This window comes from Poecilia reticulata, chromosome 12, assembly GCF_904066995.2.
Source record: "Poecilia reticulata chromosome 12, P_reticulata-male-v2, whole genome shotgun sequence".
Taxonomy (NCBI): Eukaryota; Metazoa; Chordata; class Actinopteri; order Cyprinodontiformes; family Poeciliidae; genus Poecilia; species Poecilia reticulata.
The window spans coordinates 28,790,679-28,809,360 of NC_088841.1; the positions used below are offsets into that span (position 1 = coordinate 28,790,679).

The following is an 18,682-nucleotide window of genomic DNA, read 5'->3' on the forward strand; positions in this document are numbered from 1 at the left end:
CGATTTTAGATCATAATCAAAGATTTTCCTCCACAAAAGGAGCTTTTAATGTTTCGTTCTTTTGAAACAAATCTGCTTTTTATCCTTAAACGCAACTTTTCTTCATTGAAACAGAATTAAAAATCCAGAATGTAAAATAAATGTTGGTTGTTTTTTGATAATATGCAGAAAAGAAAACAACCCAGAGAAAGAAAAGAGAGAGAGAGAGAGAGAAAAAAGAGAGAGAGCGCCAGCTTCACAACAAAGACGGAGGCTGTGCCATGCTGCTGCAGAGGGGGCAGCGCCACGTTGGCAAAGCCCAGGGGGCAACTGCTATCTGCTGCCAACACTCCACACACACACACACACACACACACACACACACACACACACACACACACACACACACACTCAGAGAACAGATCTGCTTTATGTGGCCTCCTGTTCGCCACTCCACCAATATAAAAAGCAACATTAAAGTCGCTCCAATCAGAAGCTCTGAGGCTGTGAAACCCCGACACCAACCAGATAAATGCTGTCATCATTCCAGGTTCTCCAGGTTCTCCAGGTCCTGGTTCCGGCCCGTCTGTCTGGCCAGACCCGGACCGGGGAACCGCAACCCGACGGTTCAGAATCACTCAACTCTCTGCTGCGGTTTCATCCGCTCATCGGATTCTCAGTGGAGAACCTGGATTTTTTCCCCGCCGCTACTGCTCTCTGTCGGGTTTCACAGTGCAGTGATGTCAGCACGCACACGGCGGCCATCTTGTCCGACAGGCGCGTTTCACAGAGTTCATTTATTTGGACTCAACAGAAAAAACAAAAGAGTTAATTTGATCCAAAACACTCAAAAATGTTGAGATTAAACCAAGACAATGTCTGGAAGAAAACAAGGAAATTTTCAAGAAAAAAATCAAAACTTTCCCAAATTTTCATCTGTTGGAAATTTTCCAAGATTGAACAGCAAAAAATTTTCAACATCTGAAAATTTCAAAATTAATCTCAAAATTAGATTTTTTCTTGAAAATGTTCAAATTACTCAGAAAAGTAGGGAGAAAATTTCTATCAAATTTTTTAGATTAATGTCAAAACTTCTGAGTTTTTTTTACCAGCAAATTTTAAGTTTGAAAACTTGGAAATTTCTTCGTATTTTCTAGAAAAAACTAATTTTGTATTTTTATGAAAATTTCCATTAAAAATGCATATAAATATAAATATCAGTTTTGGGTTTTGTTTTTAAAAAAAAAGTTGTTTTTACAAGAATAAATCAAACTACCAAACTAATCAATACAAATCAATTACTTTGATTAATGTTCCAGTTATGAGTCAAAAGCAGCTTTAAGGTTTTCAGCCTTGATACGACGATAAATTTGGAATAATGTAAGAATAATTCGCTAATATTATCAGGATATTAAATCTGATCAAACCAATAAAATCAATAAGTTGAACTTATTCTTCTCCCAATGTATTTCATTGATATTTTAAATTACACTTGTATTATTTTTTTTATTGGACTGTGACACATGTTAAAAAATATTGTGGCATTTATAATCATAATGAGCCATAAATGTTTTGAACTTAAAAAGATTTTCATAGTTTGATTATTTATTATTAAACTGAAGTGACAAGACCATAAACATGAAAATCAATTATAAAATATTATAATTTTTAACATCAACACAGATTCTGGAATATTTTGAGGAGGAAAAATGGTCAAAAATAAAATATAACCTTTTCTGTAACAATGTAATTACTATAATAATAATAATAATAATAATAATAATAATTCCAATTTTTCAACATTGTTGCAAAAAATTGGAATTATTATAATTATAATTGTAATTACATTGTTACAAACGCAGTGATTCTGTGCCGTTACATCACAGTGTTTCTCTCTGTCGGTAACTTTCTGCATCTCTCTCTTCATTTCCTCGTCTCTTTGCCATCTGCCTCCCTCCACCTCCATCTTCCTCGCCCCCCTAACCCCCCCCCCCCCCTCTCGTCTCACTAAAAACTTGGCAGAGATCCCCGCCGCGGTTTTTTATTTTTTTTTTTCCCCTCCACTTCTCGTTTGGGGGATTGCGAATGAATGCGATCCAATCTAGACCTCAGCTAAGAGACATGAATTTTCATTAATTACAACCTTGTCAGCAAAAGCATTATGGGAGCTGAATATGAAAATGCTAATGAGGGGAGCTCATTTGCATATTTTTCTTTGTTGGAATGTCATTAATTATTACGTTTTATGATGATGAATGCAGCTGTCGATGGCTAGCCCTCCATGCCTAATTAGCAATCTGAAAATCCTCCGATCAAAAAAATGGATACAGATCCCAAAACTTTACTTCTGCCTCTCCTGGTGAACCGTCACTGATTTACATTTTGTTTCCCTTTACTTTTAACTCATCTCTTGTTTTTTTAGTCTAAATTATCTATAGATTTGTTTCTCACTGATCACCTTCAATTTCAGGTGTGCTTCACTAATTTAATTAAAGTTAACTATTTGTATCCCACAGTGAACTCTGTGGCTAGCTCATCAAACTTCATTATAACTTCATGCTGTTTTATCATTTTGTCATTTAAAAGCCACTAAACTTCGTTAGTCTCAACATTTCCACTCTAAGCTTCAACTTCTGGATCTCTAGAAAAATATTGATTATTAAACTTGGAATTTACTTGTAAGAGTTTTTGTTTAATAAATACATCTAAGCAGCAATATTGCATGTGTTAGCCTAGCCAGTTAGCCATCATGGCTTAAGCTAGTAAATAAACTATTGCCTGTTACCAAGACCCAATTAGGTGTTGGCCTGTAATGTTTTAGCTTACCCTTTAGCTTAGCTCATTAGAAAAACCAGCTAGCTTTAAGCTGTTAGCTTAGCCATTTAGCATTCATGAACTCCATCAAAAATACTAATAAAAGTTTTAAAAAAAACATCTATGCAGCAGTATTATATCTGTTAAGCTAGCCAATAAGACAGTCTAATAGTCAGTTAGCTATCATGACTTAAGCTAGTACCTTAGCCATTACATGTTAGCATAACCCTTTAGCCATCATGCTTACGCATTGAGCTGTAGCTTATAGTGATAACCAAGTTAGCTGTAATGTTTTGGCCTATGGAGTCAAAGTCTATTGACTTTCAGCCATCATGTGTAAATTCATTTTTTATAATCTGTTATGTTTAAAATATTAGCTTAGCCTGGTAAATAAAGCCTGTTAGCCTAGCGGCTTAACTATTAAACAAACTGATTAAGATGATGTGTAAATAAGAAATAACTGGAAGTTTTGTGGTATTTATGGTCCTGAATTAGTGTATTAAAATACTAACATATTGTACTGTGATATATTTAGTAGAAGCTACTTTCTGAGTGTTAAGGTTGGGATTTCTGAACCCAGTAAGTTAGCGATAACCTGCTAGCCTAGCCAATTAGCTACCAATCACACATCAACCCGGTTATCCGTAGTAATCAGAGAAAATGTTAGCTCATTTTAGACTAGCTAGTGAGTCGCTACATGGCAGCTTAGCCAGTTAGCCGTCATCAAGTTTATGAAGATGTTTTATAACTGCAGCATCAACTCTTTAATCATAAAAAACAAATGCATCCCACATTTATAGGCTGCTGTTACGGGTGTTTTCTAGGAATTCAGCCATCTTGATAGTTGTACAACTAGCCATGTGCGGCTAACGCTTGTAGCAAACTTTCAACAACTTTGTTCACCAACGTCCCTGTCAAATCCAAACTCTGACTGTTGTTTCTTCCACTTCTGGTTTTCTATTGTTTGAAAAAAATAAACATATCCCCCTTTCTAAAATCTGGTAGCGGACCCCCCCCCCCAATTCACACACACACACACACACACACACACACACACACACACACATACACACACACACACACACACACACACACGGCTTAATGAATGCCAGGCTTAATTAGAACACCGTGATGTCAGAGGCATTAATTATCAGTTGGCTTCGTTTCAAATAAACGACTCTTTTCCCGTCTTTCGCTCCTAATCTGTCTCTCCATCTTAGTTTCTACCAGCATCTGTTTTCCTTTATGTCACGTTTATCTCAACATTTTAACCCAGACCAGTTCATCCACCAAAAACTAAAGTTTTTTGTATTTCTTTATAGCTTTAGAGCCATAACTATTTGGAACCAGAATAATAAAATACACCTGAAATGTCAGTCATGAAGACTCACTGCTGTCTATTTGTGTCACTGAACCAAATGAGCTGCAACTGTGAAAAAGTTCATTAGAACTTCAAATAAAATTAAAATATTTTAGATTTTTCCTTTTAACAATCCTGAACTGCTCTATTAAAGAACATGAAGATGTGATAATATATAATCTAAAATTATCCCTAAACCATCATTTCTGTTTTGTCAGTGCAATGATAGTTTAAAGAAATAAATTAGATAAAAAAAATTTGCTCTAAAATTGGCTGAAAAATAAAATATTTACATTCATTTAAAATCAATTTAATAATAATCTAAATATATTTAAATTATAATAATGTATTTAAATGAATATTATTATTAATAAAATTATATTCTAAATTAAATATAATTTAAATTTAAATTAATTTTTTCTTTAATTTGGGAACATTTGTTGAGAAGAGATAATGGTGATGTCATCACTAAAACTGTGACATCATCACCAGTATAGTCATAGATTTTAATATCCCCAACATTTCAAAACATTCAGACCAGGAACTGAAAGCTACTCTGTTTCCTGGGGTAAAAATGAGACGCGACACATTCATTCTCATCAAAAGAGGAAAGACAGGAGAACATGGCATCCAGTTAGGAAAATGATCTAAACTAACTTGTATTTTTCTCTCATTTTTTATAGTTAAATCAAACCAAAGGTCAGCTAGAATCAATAAAATTATTCACATTTAATAAAAGCCACAAAACGGGGAGAAATAACCTGTCCGATTTATTTATTGATCCAGAATTTTTAAATGATAATCTTAAACAACAATTATCCCGGATAACGACAAAACGTGACCAAAGAAAGTTAAATAAATAATCTCCTCACTACGTTGAGTTCTGGTTTAAATTCCAATGCTAATATGCTAATATGACTAAACTTTAACAATTTAAAACATGTGAGGCACAAAGAGATGAGGCCAGACTAAAAATGTTTAATTATGAGAATAAAGATGAGCAGCTCAGCATGTTTAGCTGCTGATTCACAGAAACTTTCTGATGTGATAAAACATTTTAAAACCAACAGCAAAGCCTCATAAATTACAACTTTACTCTCATTATTACGAGTCTTCCTGTGTTTTTACTTCATTCTCGTAGAATTAAGTTCATCATGATAACTTTATTCTCATATTATGATTTTATTCTTGTAATTAAAACAATTTTTTCTCACTCTGGCTCTAACACGTTCACAACTGAAAGCTTTTATTTTGAAAATCTGCTGTAAAAGTGACAGTGTGTTGCTGCCTGGTTCCAGGAATCCATCACTAAATGACATGAAGCTGCAACAACATGAATGAATCCATGCATTCATCCCTGTATTCATCACTAAATGAGTCGCTGGTTCCCAGTTCACCCCGCGCTCAGGGTCCCAGTTCGCTCAGGGTCCCAGTTCGCTCAGGTTCCCAGTTCGCTCAGGTTCCCAGTTTGCCTCTCAGATGATAGCATCCGGTTCATCTTTGGCCTCTGGGTGTCACAGTTACAACTGAGGAGCTCTTTCTCTCTCCCTCGTTCACAATAAACACACTGCTTAATGCTGCACATCTCTATCACTCTCACCTCTCTCACACACACACACACACACACACACACACACACACACACACACACACACACACACACACACACACACACACACACACACACACAGTAGCGTGGCTGGCCAGATGGGACTCTTCCACATGACCAAGCCGATCAATCAACACTGAAGGGCCCAGGTGCTACTACGCACCATTTCACAGTCTGTCACATCCACACACACACACACACACACACACACACACACACACACACACACACACACTGCTGTACATACACATAACAGCAGAGCCGTGAAGAGATGGGAAGATAAAGGACACACACACAGAGAGGGAGGCATGAAGAAAACACACACAGAGCAACATGAGTGACCTGAGCTCAGTCTCTGAGGGACTCATCTGGACGGATGGAGGGATGAGGGAGGGAGGGATGGAATGCATAGGATGGAGGGAGGGAGGGATGGATGAGGGAGGGAGGGATGAGAGAGGAAGGGATGGAATGCAGAGGATGGAGGGAGGGAGAAATGGATGAGGGAGGGAGGGATGAGGGACAGATAGAGGGAGGGAGAGGATGGAGGGATGAGGGAGAGAACGGAGGGATGGAGAGGACGGAGGGACGGAGGGAGCGATGGAGGGAGGGAGGGAGAGAGAAAGGAGGGAGGGAGGGAAAGATGGAGGGATGGATGGAGGGAGGGAGAGAACAGAGGCATGAAGGGAGAGATGGAGGGAGGATGAAGAGAACGAAGGAGAGATGGAGCAGAGGGAGGGATGGAGGGAGGGAACGGAGAGATGGATGTATATTAACTAGATATGAGAATAAAGTCGTAAAAATATCGGACGAACAATAAAGTTGTAACGTTACCAGAAAGTTATAAAACCAGAATTATTATAATAATGAGGAAAACATTTTAACGTCCCAGTAATAAAGTTATAACAATATTAGAATAAAGTTATAACAATATTAGAATAAAGTTATAACAATATTAGAATAATACTGACCAACCTTTACAGAAAAATAAGAGATAAATGAAGAAAACTAGTAAAAATACAAACAGCTGCTGAGAGATTAAGCTAACAGCTAATATTAGCTTCAATATGTTACAGAAACTCAAATGTCAATATAAACCATATTTCTATACCACCTTCACTCATTTTTTACAGATTTTCCTAAAATCCTGCAAAATAAAAAGGTAAATTTTTTAAATAAAAAGAGAAATTTATGGATGAATTCAAACTTTTCTCTCTAATTCCTGTTTTTTTCTGCTTTTCTCTTCACAAAACAAACATTTCTGCTGAGTCATTTCTGCTAACCCGGTTAGCTGCTGCGCTACGTCCAGTAAACTGGTCAGAGTAAAACTTTCTTTCTGGGAGCAGAAACCGTTAAAGTCGTCTCCGTTTGGCGTTTCCGCCTCTCGTCTTGACGAGAGCCATTATTACCGTGTCAGATCTAATTACAGCAGATCATTTACACGTGATGCACGGCCCCTTCAAAACAATAACACGCTAAATACTCCACAGCGGCTCACAAAGCGCTAATCAATTTATGACATCCACTGAAAACACAGAGAACGAGACGGAGGAGCCGTCAATCAGAACCGGGAAAATATCCAGGAATGAAAAAATCTGTCTTCTTTAAACTCAGTTTATAACATATCTTTAAAAGAACGTCACATTTAGTAAGAACTGTTTTTTTTTATTGGAATACAATTTTGGTATTGCTGTAGTCCCATATGTTTATATTTTTTGTAAATAACAATAATAGCCCATTTGATTGTCCTTCCAATAAGGTAAATGTGTGTTGATTTTTATTCAAAAATGGCTTCTGGTCTAAACATAGCTTCTACGGAGAGCAAAGAGTGCCAAATTAATGTAAAAAAAAAACATATGCTATACTTATTTCAATACGTCATTAACTTATTAAAACTGGAAATAAACAGAAATGATTTATTAATTACTATTAAAAAAGATACTTCTACACAGAGTTGTAACAAAGTTGAAAGAAGTTAACTTGACTTCCTGTTTGAAGCAGCCAATCAGACAACAAGGTCTCATCTAATCCCGCCCACTGAGTTTAATGAGTGAAGTTGAATAGAAACACACAAACTTAAAAAAATATGTTTTCCATAAAACGTTTCTGCTCAAGGATGAGGTTGTTTGAAATGAGTGAATTTCAATACGGTAAAACTGCGACAAAATTGCAAAAAGCAGAATTACGAAAATGTATTTGCTCAATAGAAACCCATCAATTTTAAGAAAACTCACGTTTTTGCACAAGGATGAGGTGATTTTTCAGCCGTATAAAATTGTGTTTATTTCAATGCGGAAAAACTGCAATAAAATTGTTCAAATTGGAATTATGAAAAAAAATTTGCTTGATGAAAACACAGCAATCTCAATAAAGCTAGTTTTTTTAATAAGTCAAAATAAGTTTTTTTGCGAAACTGTGGAAACACTTTTCAACCGGATCTTACTACTGGCAGAAACAACAAAGAAGACAAACAGGAAGTGATAGGAAGATGATGCTTATGGCGTAAACAAACTTATTTTAACTGCATTCCTTATGTAAGAGAAACATTGCGATTGCAAAATTGTGTTGCTATGACATTAGTGGAACATCAACAAGTTTTGCGTTCAGGTTACTTCTCGTCTTTGTTTAAACATTCAGAGCAGAAGCAGCTGAAAGCAGCACATTGTGACAGCGTGGTGCCAAAGGGTAAAACCGAGGCACGACACCCAGCCGCGGTGATGAGAAGGACACAGAGGAGGATACGGAGATAAGGAGAGGACAAAACACTCAACGTTAACGACTCAAAAACACAAAAAATGGAAGGAAGTGATGGCTCACGTTGGAAAAGAAGAAAACAGGATGGAAGAGAAAAACAGACACGTTTCAGTGAGAGCGACGAAGAGAGAGACAGATATATGTAGTTCTAAATAAAGTGTCCAGATGTGACCTCCTCAGAGGGGGTCCGGCCTCATGGCTCAACACTCATTAATAAGGTCGCACAGAGGTCAGACAGACGGCGTTTCAGCACCAACAGCAGGAGGGGCGCCACATCGTCAGGTTCACACACTGCTTCTCCTTTTGTTTTCTACTTTAAAATATGAAATAACAGTCAGGGCAAATGAGAACGTAGGTTTCAATCAGCTTGGACTTACGGAACATCATTGGTATCAACACTCCACATACAATTTTATTGACCAATTTTTTCTCAACAAAAACTGATGACAAACTGCGTAACGCTCTGATTGTTGGACTCGCAAATGCTTTAAATTAAATCAGATTTCTTCTGAAACTAGAAGCCAAACAGAGTCAAGTTAGCAGCTTTTCAGGCTAAAGCTAACAGAAAAAGTAACAAGCTTTAAGGATGACTCAAAGTCCACCTTAAATCTGCACAGTCAAGCTAGCAGCTAACAAGACTATGAACAACAGCTAATCACACCAATATCTGACTCAAACTAACAGTATCTGAGAGCTAAGCTAACAGCTACCATGACCTTAAACAGCAGCTAAAAACTATTGGAAACTAAGCTAACATCCACTTAGAATTGGGCTAACAATTACTGAGAGTTACACCAACAACTAATTGTTGGTTGTTGAAGACAGCCAACAGTTAAACACATGCTAACAGCTACTGAGAGCTAAGCTGTAAACGATTCAGAATCATGCTAACAGCTGATCAGAATAAAGCTAATAGCTTATTAGAGTATAAAATAAAGAAAAACAAGACAAGTTGAGCAAACACTTGATATATTTAATCATTATTTTGTGAGCTGAAACCACTGAATTTCTGTTTTGTTTGGTGACAGTGAGTGTTTATATGGGGTCATGATGCTAACACCCTAATGCTAACATGATGCTAACACCCTAAAATATAATAAATGTCAGCCATGACACTGAAAAGCCACAGATCTAACCCACAGAGAAGTCAGCGCTGACTCAATGACCTGCGTGCCTGAACAGAAACATCACCTCCCTCACACACACACACACACACACACCCTCTCATTGCTAGATCACCCAACGTGTGTGTGTGTGTGTGTGTGTGTGTAGCTACAGATTAATCTAGTGGGGTCGCTCAGATGACACTAATCCCTCCGCTGATTATCTAGAGCATAACATCACTCTAATCTGCACGGGGGGTCGGTTTAAAGACGACACACAAGGTTACAAAGGAGGGAGGGGGCAGAAAGACGGCTTCACACTTAACATGTTCAGGTTTATTTAACTCTGAACTTCCTTTTAGGCTTCACTCTGCGTATAATCCAAACAGACAACTGTCACTTACAACTGAATGAAAAGGGATTATCAAAGGCAATAGTTCAAGCACGGAAATAACTCCAGAGTGATGTTCACAATAGACGGTAAAACTGCAAAATCCCTCGGTTTAGTTTTGCCAGGGAGCTTTCAGAGCTGTGGAGCAAATCGTTCACCAAACGATAAACGGCAAATGAGGCCAGAAACGTGTGAAATGAAAAAAATCAAAAACACAAACAGAAAAGTGACCCCAGTGGATTTTGGGGTAATTTGTTTAAGCTTTCTTAGTATTTATACGATTTTTTTTTGCTAGTTTACAATTAGCATGCTAAGCTAGGGCTCAAAATCCAGGTTATTTAGGACCAAAACAATAAAAATCTTACAGTATTCCTTTTTTTTCCTTATTATCTGAACAGTGTTTATGTTGACCCGCCTCTCTCCGCCTGTGACTCTCAAGCCGCTCGTCTCGGTCACGTCAGGCGCTAAAAATAAACCCAGCAAGCTAGCAAAATGAGTAAAAACAAAGTTTTTTACTTTACAAAAGGGAAGGAGACACAAGAGCATCTAGCAGAGAAAACCAGGAGGTTACCATAGCAAACAGAGAGCGCTAGAGGGCAGAGTGGACGATACTCATGCTACGTTGCTAGCATGATGCTACAGGATGATGCTAATAAAGCTGCTAGTCACTTTGGGTTGGCATTTATGTATCGTTTTGCTTTAATCTTAATGAAGGCCAGTTTGAACCTTTCCGTTGGGAAGCGCTGCGTTAAGCGGGCTAGCAATGAGCGCTAAGCGCTAACATTTTCCACATGTACATTAGTTTCCATAGCAACAGGAAGTGGTTTTACCATCATTTAGTGATCTGGTTGTGTGAACCCCAACATCCAGAGGTAGAAGGTGAAAATGTTTCGTTCTCCGTCTCTTAGCGTTAGCATCATAAAAGTAAATCTGCGGCTCCTCGGCTGCAGATGAAGAATCTGACGTTTCCCTTTCCGAGTCACAAACCGTAATCACAACGCTGTCACAACGCATCCAGCTCACAATGGATCACTCCTGCTGCTCCTCCAGCAGCTTTTACTGGATTAGGATTAAATTTCACAAAATAAACACACACAAAAAAAATCATCTAATGTTCCCTTTGTTTAGCTAATTCACTTACAAACATTTAAATATTCACCAATTTATAGCCACAAAGGCAATTATATCCAGAAACACGTATCAATTACCCAGGTTGTTTTTAATAACTACTTTAGCTTATCATGATCATGAAAGCAGATATTGGTACTTTTGGCAGCGTTTGCAGGCTTCACATCTCGCTGGAGAATAAGAATAAAACACAAAGTGGAACAGCAGGAGAGTCACCTCATCCAAACTGTCCTTCCACTAAACTTTCCATTAAAGTGCTTAGATACAGCAGAACGTAACAGAAATAAATCCTCAAAATGCGACTCCTTCGTGGATCTACATTTGGTTTCACTTTCTGAATAGAAACTAATTAATATCAACAATATTCATCAATTCAATAATTAATCTAATTCCAAATAAGCACGTTAATTGTTTCCCCAACACACTTTTTCCTTCCACTAAACTTTCCATCAAATATATGTAGCTGCAACAGCATTTAACAGAAACAAACACTCAAGACGTGACTCTAATGAATCTATATGTGGATTTTAATTACTGACTTAAATTACTTAAATAAATTTACATAAGTAAAAGTAAATTAGTTATTTATAGATAACAGAAATATTAATTGATTCAATAATTAATCAAATTTTTAAAAATTAACTGAAATACAAATTTTTTACCCCTCCAACATATTGTTTCCTTCCACTAAACTTTTCATTAAAAAACTTAAATACAGCAGCATTTAACCCAAATCTTTGACTCTGTGTAACGACTACATATATGATCTAATGCATCAAACAAGCAGCAGATTTTTGGTTGTTTGTAAATAAAAATGTTTGTTCGCTATGAATGAAACAGATGAAACGTTTCGAATCAAAGCAATGAAAAGCAGAAAGGCGGCAGGTAGAGTCAGAGAGCGTCTTCCATATTTGATGCATCCAGTCAAAGGTAATTAGGCTCTGCTGTGTGTGTGAGGCAGATTATCTGTGTCAGTGGCCATTTGCTCACAACTGGCGCCAGAGGCAGAGAGCATCATGGGTAAACGAGCAGACGCCGGCTGGCGTTTCTCCACTCGCAGACACGAACAGCCAAAACAAAGCAGCCGATCCGCGGCTGACGGACGACAAACCAAGAGATGCAGGAAGTTAGCCAACCTGTTAGCCTGGAGTTTGAGTACGGAGGCGAGAGGCTGTCATGTGACGCCATGAACTGCGATCCGTCAGCGTAACTCTGCAGAAAGAACAGGAAGTTAGCTGATCGGGAAGTTAGCTGATCGGCAAGTTAGCTGATCGGCAAGTTAGCTGATCGGCAAGTTAGCTGATCGGGAAGTTAGCTGATCGGGAAGTTAGCTGAACGGGAAATTAGCTGAACGGGAAGTTAGCTGATCGGGAAGTTAGCTGAACGGGAAGTTAGCTGAACGGGAAGTTAGCTGATCGGCAAGTTAGCTGATCGGCAAGTTAGCTGAATGGAAAGTTAGCTGAACGGGAAGTTAGCTGAACAGGAAGTTAGCTTATCAGGAAGTTAGCTTATCGGGAAGTTAGCTTATCGGGAAGTTAGCTGATGAGGAAGTTATCTAAACAAGAAGTTATCTGAACAAGAAGTTGGCATCAACCATTCCTTTTCTGCTTTTCTGCTGGGAGCATTTCTATAAAGTTTTACTGTCAACAATTTTGGTTATTTAGCCTTTCATAACAGAAAATCCTTTTCACAATATTTAGCTAGCAAACTACCTAATTAAATATTTAGCTCCAAGCTAACCATTTACCAAACTACATATTTTGTTTACTAATTAAATGTTTAGGTCAAAACTAAATATTAAGCTAGGAAGCTAAATATGTAGCTCTAAAATACATATACATACATAAATAAATACATACATACATACATACATAAATACATATTTAGTTTCAAACTATAGCAACCAGAGAGTGCTAGCTAACAATTTTATTAACAAGCAACATGTTTAGTTTCCAAACTAAATGTTTATGTCTAAAGAAAATATTTAGTTAGCAAGATAAATATTTAATTAGCCAACTAATCACCTAGCTTCACACTAAGCATTTAGATACAAACTAAATATTTAGTTTGTTAGCTCTGAACTTGCTTCAAACTAACTATTTAGTTAGCCAGCTAAATAATTAGGTGACCATTTAATTAGAAAACTAAACATTTAGTTTAGTTAGCAAGATCAATATTGAATTATTTGCTAGCTAACTAATTATCTAGTTACCAAACTAAATATATAGTTAAACATTTAATTGAATGTTTAGCTAAATAATTAGCTTCAAACTAAATATAAAGTTTGAAGCCATATTTACATATTTAGTTTCAAACGGTGACATTTATAAATGAATAACATGATCAAAATATGACACTGAAAAATGTATCTAATTTGTTTTCAGTTATGAAATAATCCAAAATATTGCTGTTAATTTTTGACAGTGTAACTTTACAAACCCACCAGAACATTTCTACATGAAAACAGTTGCTTTGTTATTAAAAATATTTCTGATGGCTAATAAAACTGGAAGAAAAGCAACAAAACAAACCTTAGAGGAGCGACTTCCACTCGCCCATGAAGCTGCGTTTGTTCTTTCCTCCATACCTGCACGGAAACAAGACAAACATTTACTAAAAATACAGTTTCGCAAAGGAAGTTATTAAAATTCTTCCTGAATACAGAAGCCATTGGGTCTGGGAAGCTGCAACTGGAACTGGAGTCTGGAAAACCGGAAACTTTAATGGTCCAGATATTCCCATCCATCCAGTCTCAGAAAATCTGATATTATTAATCTATCATATCTAAACCCTCCCATTATTCCTGGCTGCATGTGTTCAGTAACCATGGAAACGCCATGGACGCCCTCGTTTCCCCCACACACTCCAGATGTTTTATTAACCATCTGAAGCTGCAGCAGAACCGGCTCTCTAACATCAACCCAAACGTCTCCAGTCTGGCTGCAGAAACGTTTCCACAAAACAAAACACAAGTTTGACAAGTTTTTAAGACATCAGGACAGAACGAGCAGCAATTATATAAAAAAAAGCATCGCTGGGTAATAAAAAGTGAGGATTGGGTGATGGATGAGAGGAAAATGAGAAAAAAGTCCAAGTTGGAGTTAAAAGATGGGAGGAGGAGGAGAGAAGGAGGCGTCCATGTGTCCTGCACCTGATAAGGCGTCCAATTGAGGGCTATAAATTACACCAGAGACCCACAAACAGGGAGGCACAGTCCGAAAACCACACACACACACATACACAGAATTTGGTCCCCACGGGTAAACGGGTCCCCACGTGTATGTATAGAATCAGGCCGAAGTCCCCACACAGGGGGGAAAACAAGAACACACACACACACACTCTGCAGGTTATCTATCATCAGTTAATGAACTTAGACTGACAGACAGCCCCATGTCTCTCACAATGATCCTATTAAGATCTGCCTGACACAAAACAGACTCCTATTAATACAGTTAGCCCATGTGTGCATGTGGGGGATCAGAGTGGACAAAAACACCAGTGTCCAAAAACTACCAGCCTGTTAAAATCAGCATGTTATATACAGTCATTTCATAAAGTAGCTTAAATTAAAGTCATGTTATGGAAAAATATTAACTTATAAATAAAATATTCAGATCTAAAATAAATCAAGCCTGAGCCGTTTGTGTCATAAAGGTAGCATCCTGTATGGAGGACTGAAGCGGCCACAATTAGGGAATAATTACATAAACTAATCAGTTATCAGCGGTGGGCAAAGCTAACTAAAAGTTAGCTACGCTAATCCTACAGCAAAAATAATAAACAGATCTGATAAATGCTAAAGCTATAGACCAATACAATTAGCAGAAGCTAATGCTAAAGCCCTAATCAAAAACAGTTGTGCTACATTTATGTGCTATACCAATATGGTATTTACTGGACGCTAATGCTAAAACGCTAATCATAAACATTAGTTTCTCCACTGCTGAAGTGCTATAAAAATGTGGTATTTAGTGGTAGCTAATACTAAACTACTTATCATTAGCATTAGCTATGGAAATGCTAAATTGCTATAGGAACATTTTATCTGACAAAAGCTAATGCTAAAGTGCTAATTATAAACAGTTCTGCTAAACTTAAGCCCTGTACCAACACAGTATTTACTGGAAGCTAATGCTAAACCGCTAATCATTAACATTATTTCTACTATTACCGTCATATTTACCACAATCTAAAGCTAAAGTCAACCATGTTCCATCATATTGTGTTCATGTTTATATTTAGTTTTTTTTTAATTTTGTTCCTACATGTTTGTTTTAAATAAAGTTATTAGGGAAGGAGAGGAAACGGTCTCCACCACTTCACAATAAGAGCATGAATATAAACAGTTATCTACCTGAAGAATTACAAAAACCAAAACTGAAAGTTTACGAACAATCCAGGAAAATTAGAGCTTCGCAATTTATTCAAACAAACGGATTTAAACATGTTCATCCTTCCATACTTTTAGTATCAGCCTGACAAAAAGTGATGATCACACAAAACCGTGTTAAAAAAAAACTGATTTAAACATTAAAACCTCAGATGAACCTGAATTCTTGAAGGTCATTAAACCTGTTTGACCGATTCCCATTTTATTATTTGACACATTTTTCTGGACTCATGTTTCCACGACGCGTCAGTTTGACCCGCTAACCCATAGAATCAAACTCTCCAACCTGCCGGGTCCAAACGGTGTCAGTGGGTTGGAAAGCCGCAGCCGGGGAACGCGTGATGCAAACACGGTGACGTTTGTAGTAAAAGGTTTCTGACTGACAGAAAAGAGGCCAGCGTTGTGGACCAGCAGCGCCTGACAGGTGTGGAGCTCCGTAGGACAATTAAACACAACTGGAGCAAAAATGACGACGTCCTGAAGTTTACATGTTTAGGGTTGAGGTATTTTTTATGTTTCTTCTCTCTGAATGTTGACATTCAGTTTGCTCCATATTTTCATTTGCATATTTGTCAATTAAAACAAGTTTGTAAAGTTAAAACTTAACAGCAGTAATTTGGGTCATTTAGCCTTCCGTAGCCATAAGAGTAGCTAGCAAACTCAAGCTAAATATTTAGCTTTCCAAATTAAAATTTAGTTTACAAATTAAATATTTAGCTTTAATCTACTCAGTAAACAAAATAAACAAGTTATTTTTGTGGACAGACCAAACAAGCTAACTATTTAGCCTCAAAGTAAATATTGACTTTTTAAACTTCAAGCTAAATATTTAGCGTAGCCGAGTTAAATATTTAATTTTGAGCTAAACACTAAACATTTTGCTTGTTAACTAAATAATTAGTATATTTAGGTTAGTAATAGACGTGTAGCTAATAGAAAATCAACTAAATATTTAATTTATTCCCTAAATATTTACAATAAAACTGACAACGTAAGTAAAACTTTGGTTTTTGACATAGATTTGGATTATTTTTCTTAATTAATATAAATTTTTTTAATATATAAAATAAACATTTTCATTTATGAGCAGACGGAGAAACAAACATTTAATTCAGCCGTCTTATTGAAGGCGGAGGAGGAAAAGCTTCTTGTACCTATACGGAACTACAATCATGTTTAATCCAGGACACACACACACTGAAATACGACAGTAAGAATTAAGAATCAGATTACAGCTCTATTAAAGCTGCTTAAAATGTCTAAAACCCACAATCCCTCAGTGCGAGTGGCTGAGCAAGCAGGAAGTGATGTCATCACCCAGTACAGGAAGTCCACCTCCTTTTAGTTTTATTTCCTCTTTTCTCTCTTCATTCATTTTGTTTATAAATTCTTCACTTAAATTACTGCAAATTTGTTTCTAAAAGAAAAAAAAAATGAAAATCAAAAAGGAGATTTAAAAATAAAACTTTAACTAGCTCCACACTACAACTATTTTTTTTTAGTTTGGAGCTAAATATTTAATTTATAAACAAAATATATAAAGTCTTAAGCTTCAAACTAGCTAGCAAGATAAATACGTAGATGTTTAATGTATAAACTAAATGTTTATTTAGAAATATTCAATATTTAGTTTAACTATTTACAACATTTTTAGTGAATAACATTGTAAAAAATATGACTGTGAAAAATGAATCCCCATGTTTTTCTGTTATGGAAGCCTAAATAGCCCAAATTATTGCTGTTCATTTTTACAATTTCACCAACCGCGCCCCATACATTACGGGCACTAATCCTCCTCCGTACGAATTGTACCGCTCTGCTAATGTCGCTTCTTTTAGCGTTGCTTGTGTCTTCGCCCACCCCCAACATTTTCACTGATCTGAACCCCGCCCAGATTCCCGAGCCGCGCCTCCAACAGCTGGAGGAACGAAAACGGCATGTTTTCCACCCCCAGCCCTCCGTATCCGAAAACGGAAATCCGATTTCCAATAACATCATTCATGTTTCCGCGTTTCCTGTCATTAAGCAGCGGAGCCGATCCATAATTACAACATCTGGACTCTAACAGGTTTGCTTCTGCGGCCGCAAACCGCCGCTAAAACCGAACACGCCCCTTTTCAGGCCCCTTTTCTCTGCCGTTTTGTTCATAGAGGAACATTAAAGCGGCAAAACAAACAACAGCTTGGATAGCTAATGGCACGCTGAATGAAGAGGAGAATAGTTTGTGTAGACACAGAGAGAAAACACATTAGCAAGTTCAAACATGGCTGCTTCTAAAAGCCTACAGATGCCTTTCCAAAAAAAGAGAGATTAATACTGATAATAAGAAGGCCGATCCTTTCTGTTTGCTGCTTTTTCCTCTTCGTCGTCGCTGTGATGGAGGAAGAAGAAGCGGAGCGGCGATTCCTTTGACAGCCCGTGTGAAGCCCAGCCAACTGTGGCTTAGATCTCTGCACACCATCACAACCAGGAGAACAAAAGCAAAAAAAAAAGCAGCAAAACAAAGATCTGGGAGCGAACTGGTCACTAGCTAGAAAGTTAGCTCAACTTTTCTGAAGCGCTGACTGAAAAATGGAAGTAAATCAGATTGTTGAGGCAGGAAAACTGCTTCAACACTATAAAATGACTGAAATTTCAGTAAAATTTACTCATAAACCTAGCTTAGCACTGTAGCGCTAGCTGGGCTAGCTCAGGCTAGCTCAGGCTAACAGCCTCTAACTTGTTTACTGCGCAAATATTTCAACAAACATGAGTAGTTTGTAAATATTTACGTACATTTTGTGATTTTTTTTTACTTTTTAAGCAATTTTAGTGATTAGACAGCAGTAGCTTAGCATAGCTCAAACAGGTTCAGCCATTTTATTAAGCTAAATCTCAATGCAGTTTTTTTATATTGACATGATTGTTTTTGAGATTGTTTTTGCTGCTAACAGAAACTACGAAGTCAGTTAAGCTAGCTGAGACTTAAAAGCGCTACAATTTCTTTTGTGTCAAATATTAGCATAAAGTTTTGTGGTGGATGATAACAGTGAGCTGTAACTAACTATCCCAACAAAAACGTGTCATAAACCTAGCTAAGATGTAACATTAGAGCTAGCTAGTTTAGCCTAGCTAAACAACATTTCATTAAGCAAATAAAAAAATGATATAAAAA

General features: G+C 37.0%; 1 protein-coding gene across 1 annotated transcript in view; it reads right to left on the reverse strand.

The window, feature by feature from the left end:
- The window catches only part of tcf4 (transcription factor 4), a 170,229-nt gene that overhangs the window by 119,207 nt on the left and 32,340 nt on the right, over positions 1-18,682 (reverse strand). Inside the window, 2 exon segments of the mRNA XM_081613724.1 lie at positions 12,272-12,347; positions 13,667-13,722. Coding sequence (XP_081469850.1) covers positions 12,272-12,347; positions 13,667-13,722 — 132 coding nt within the window.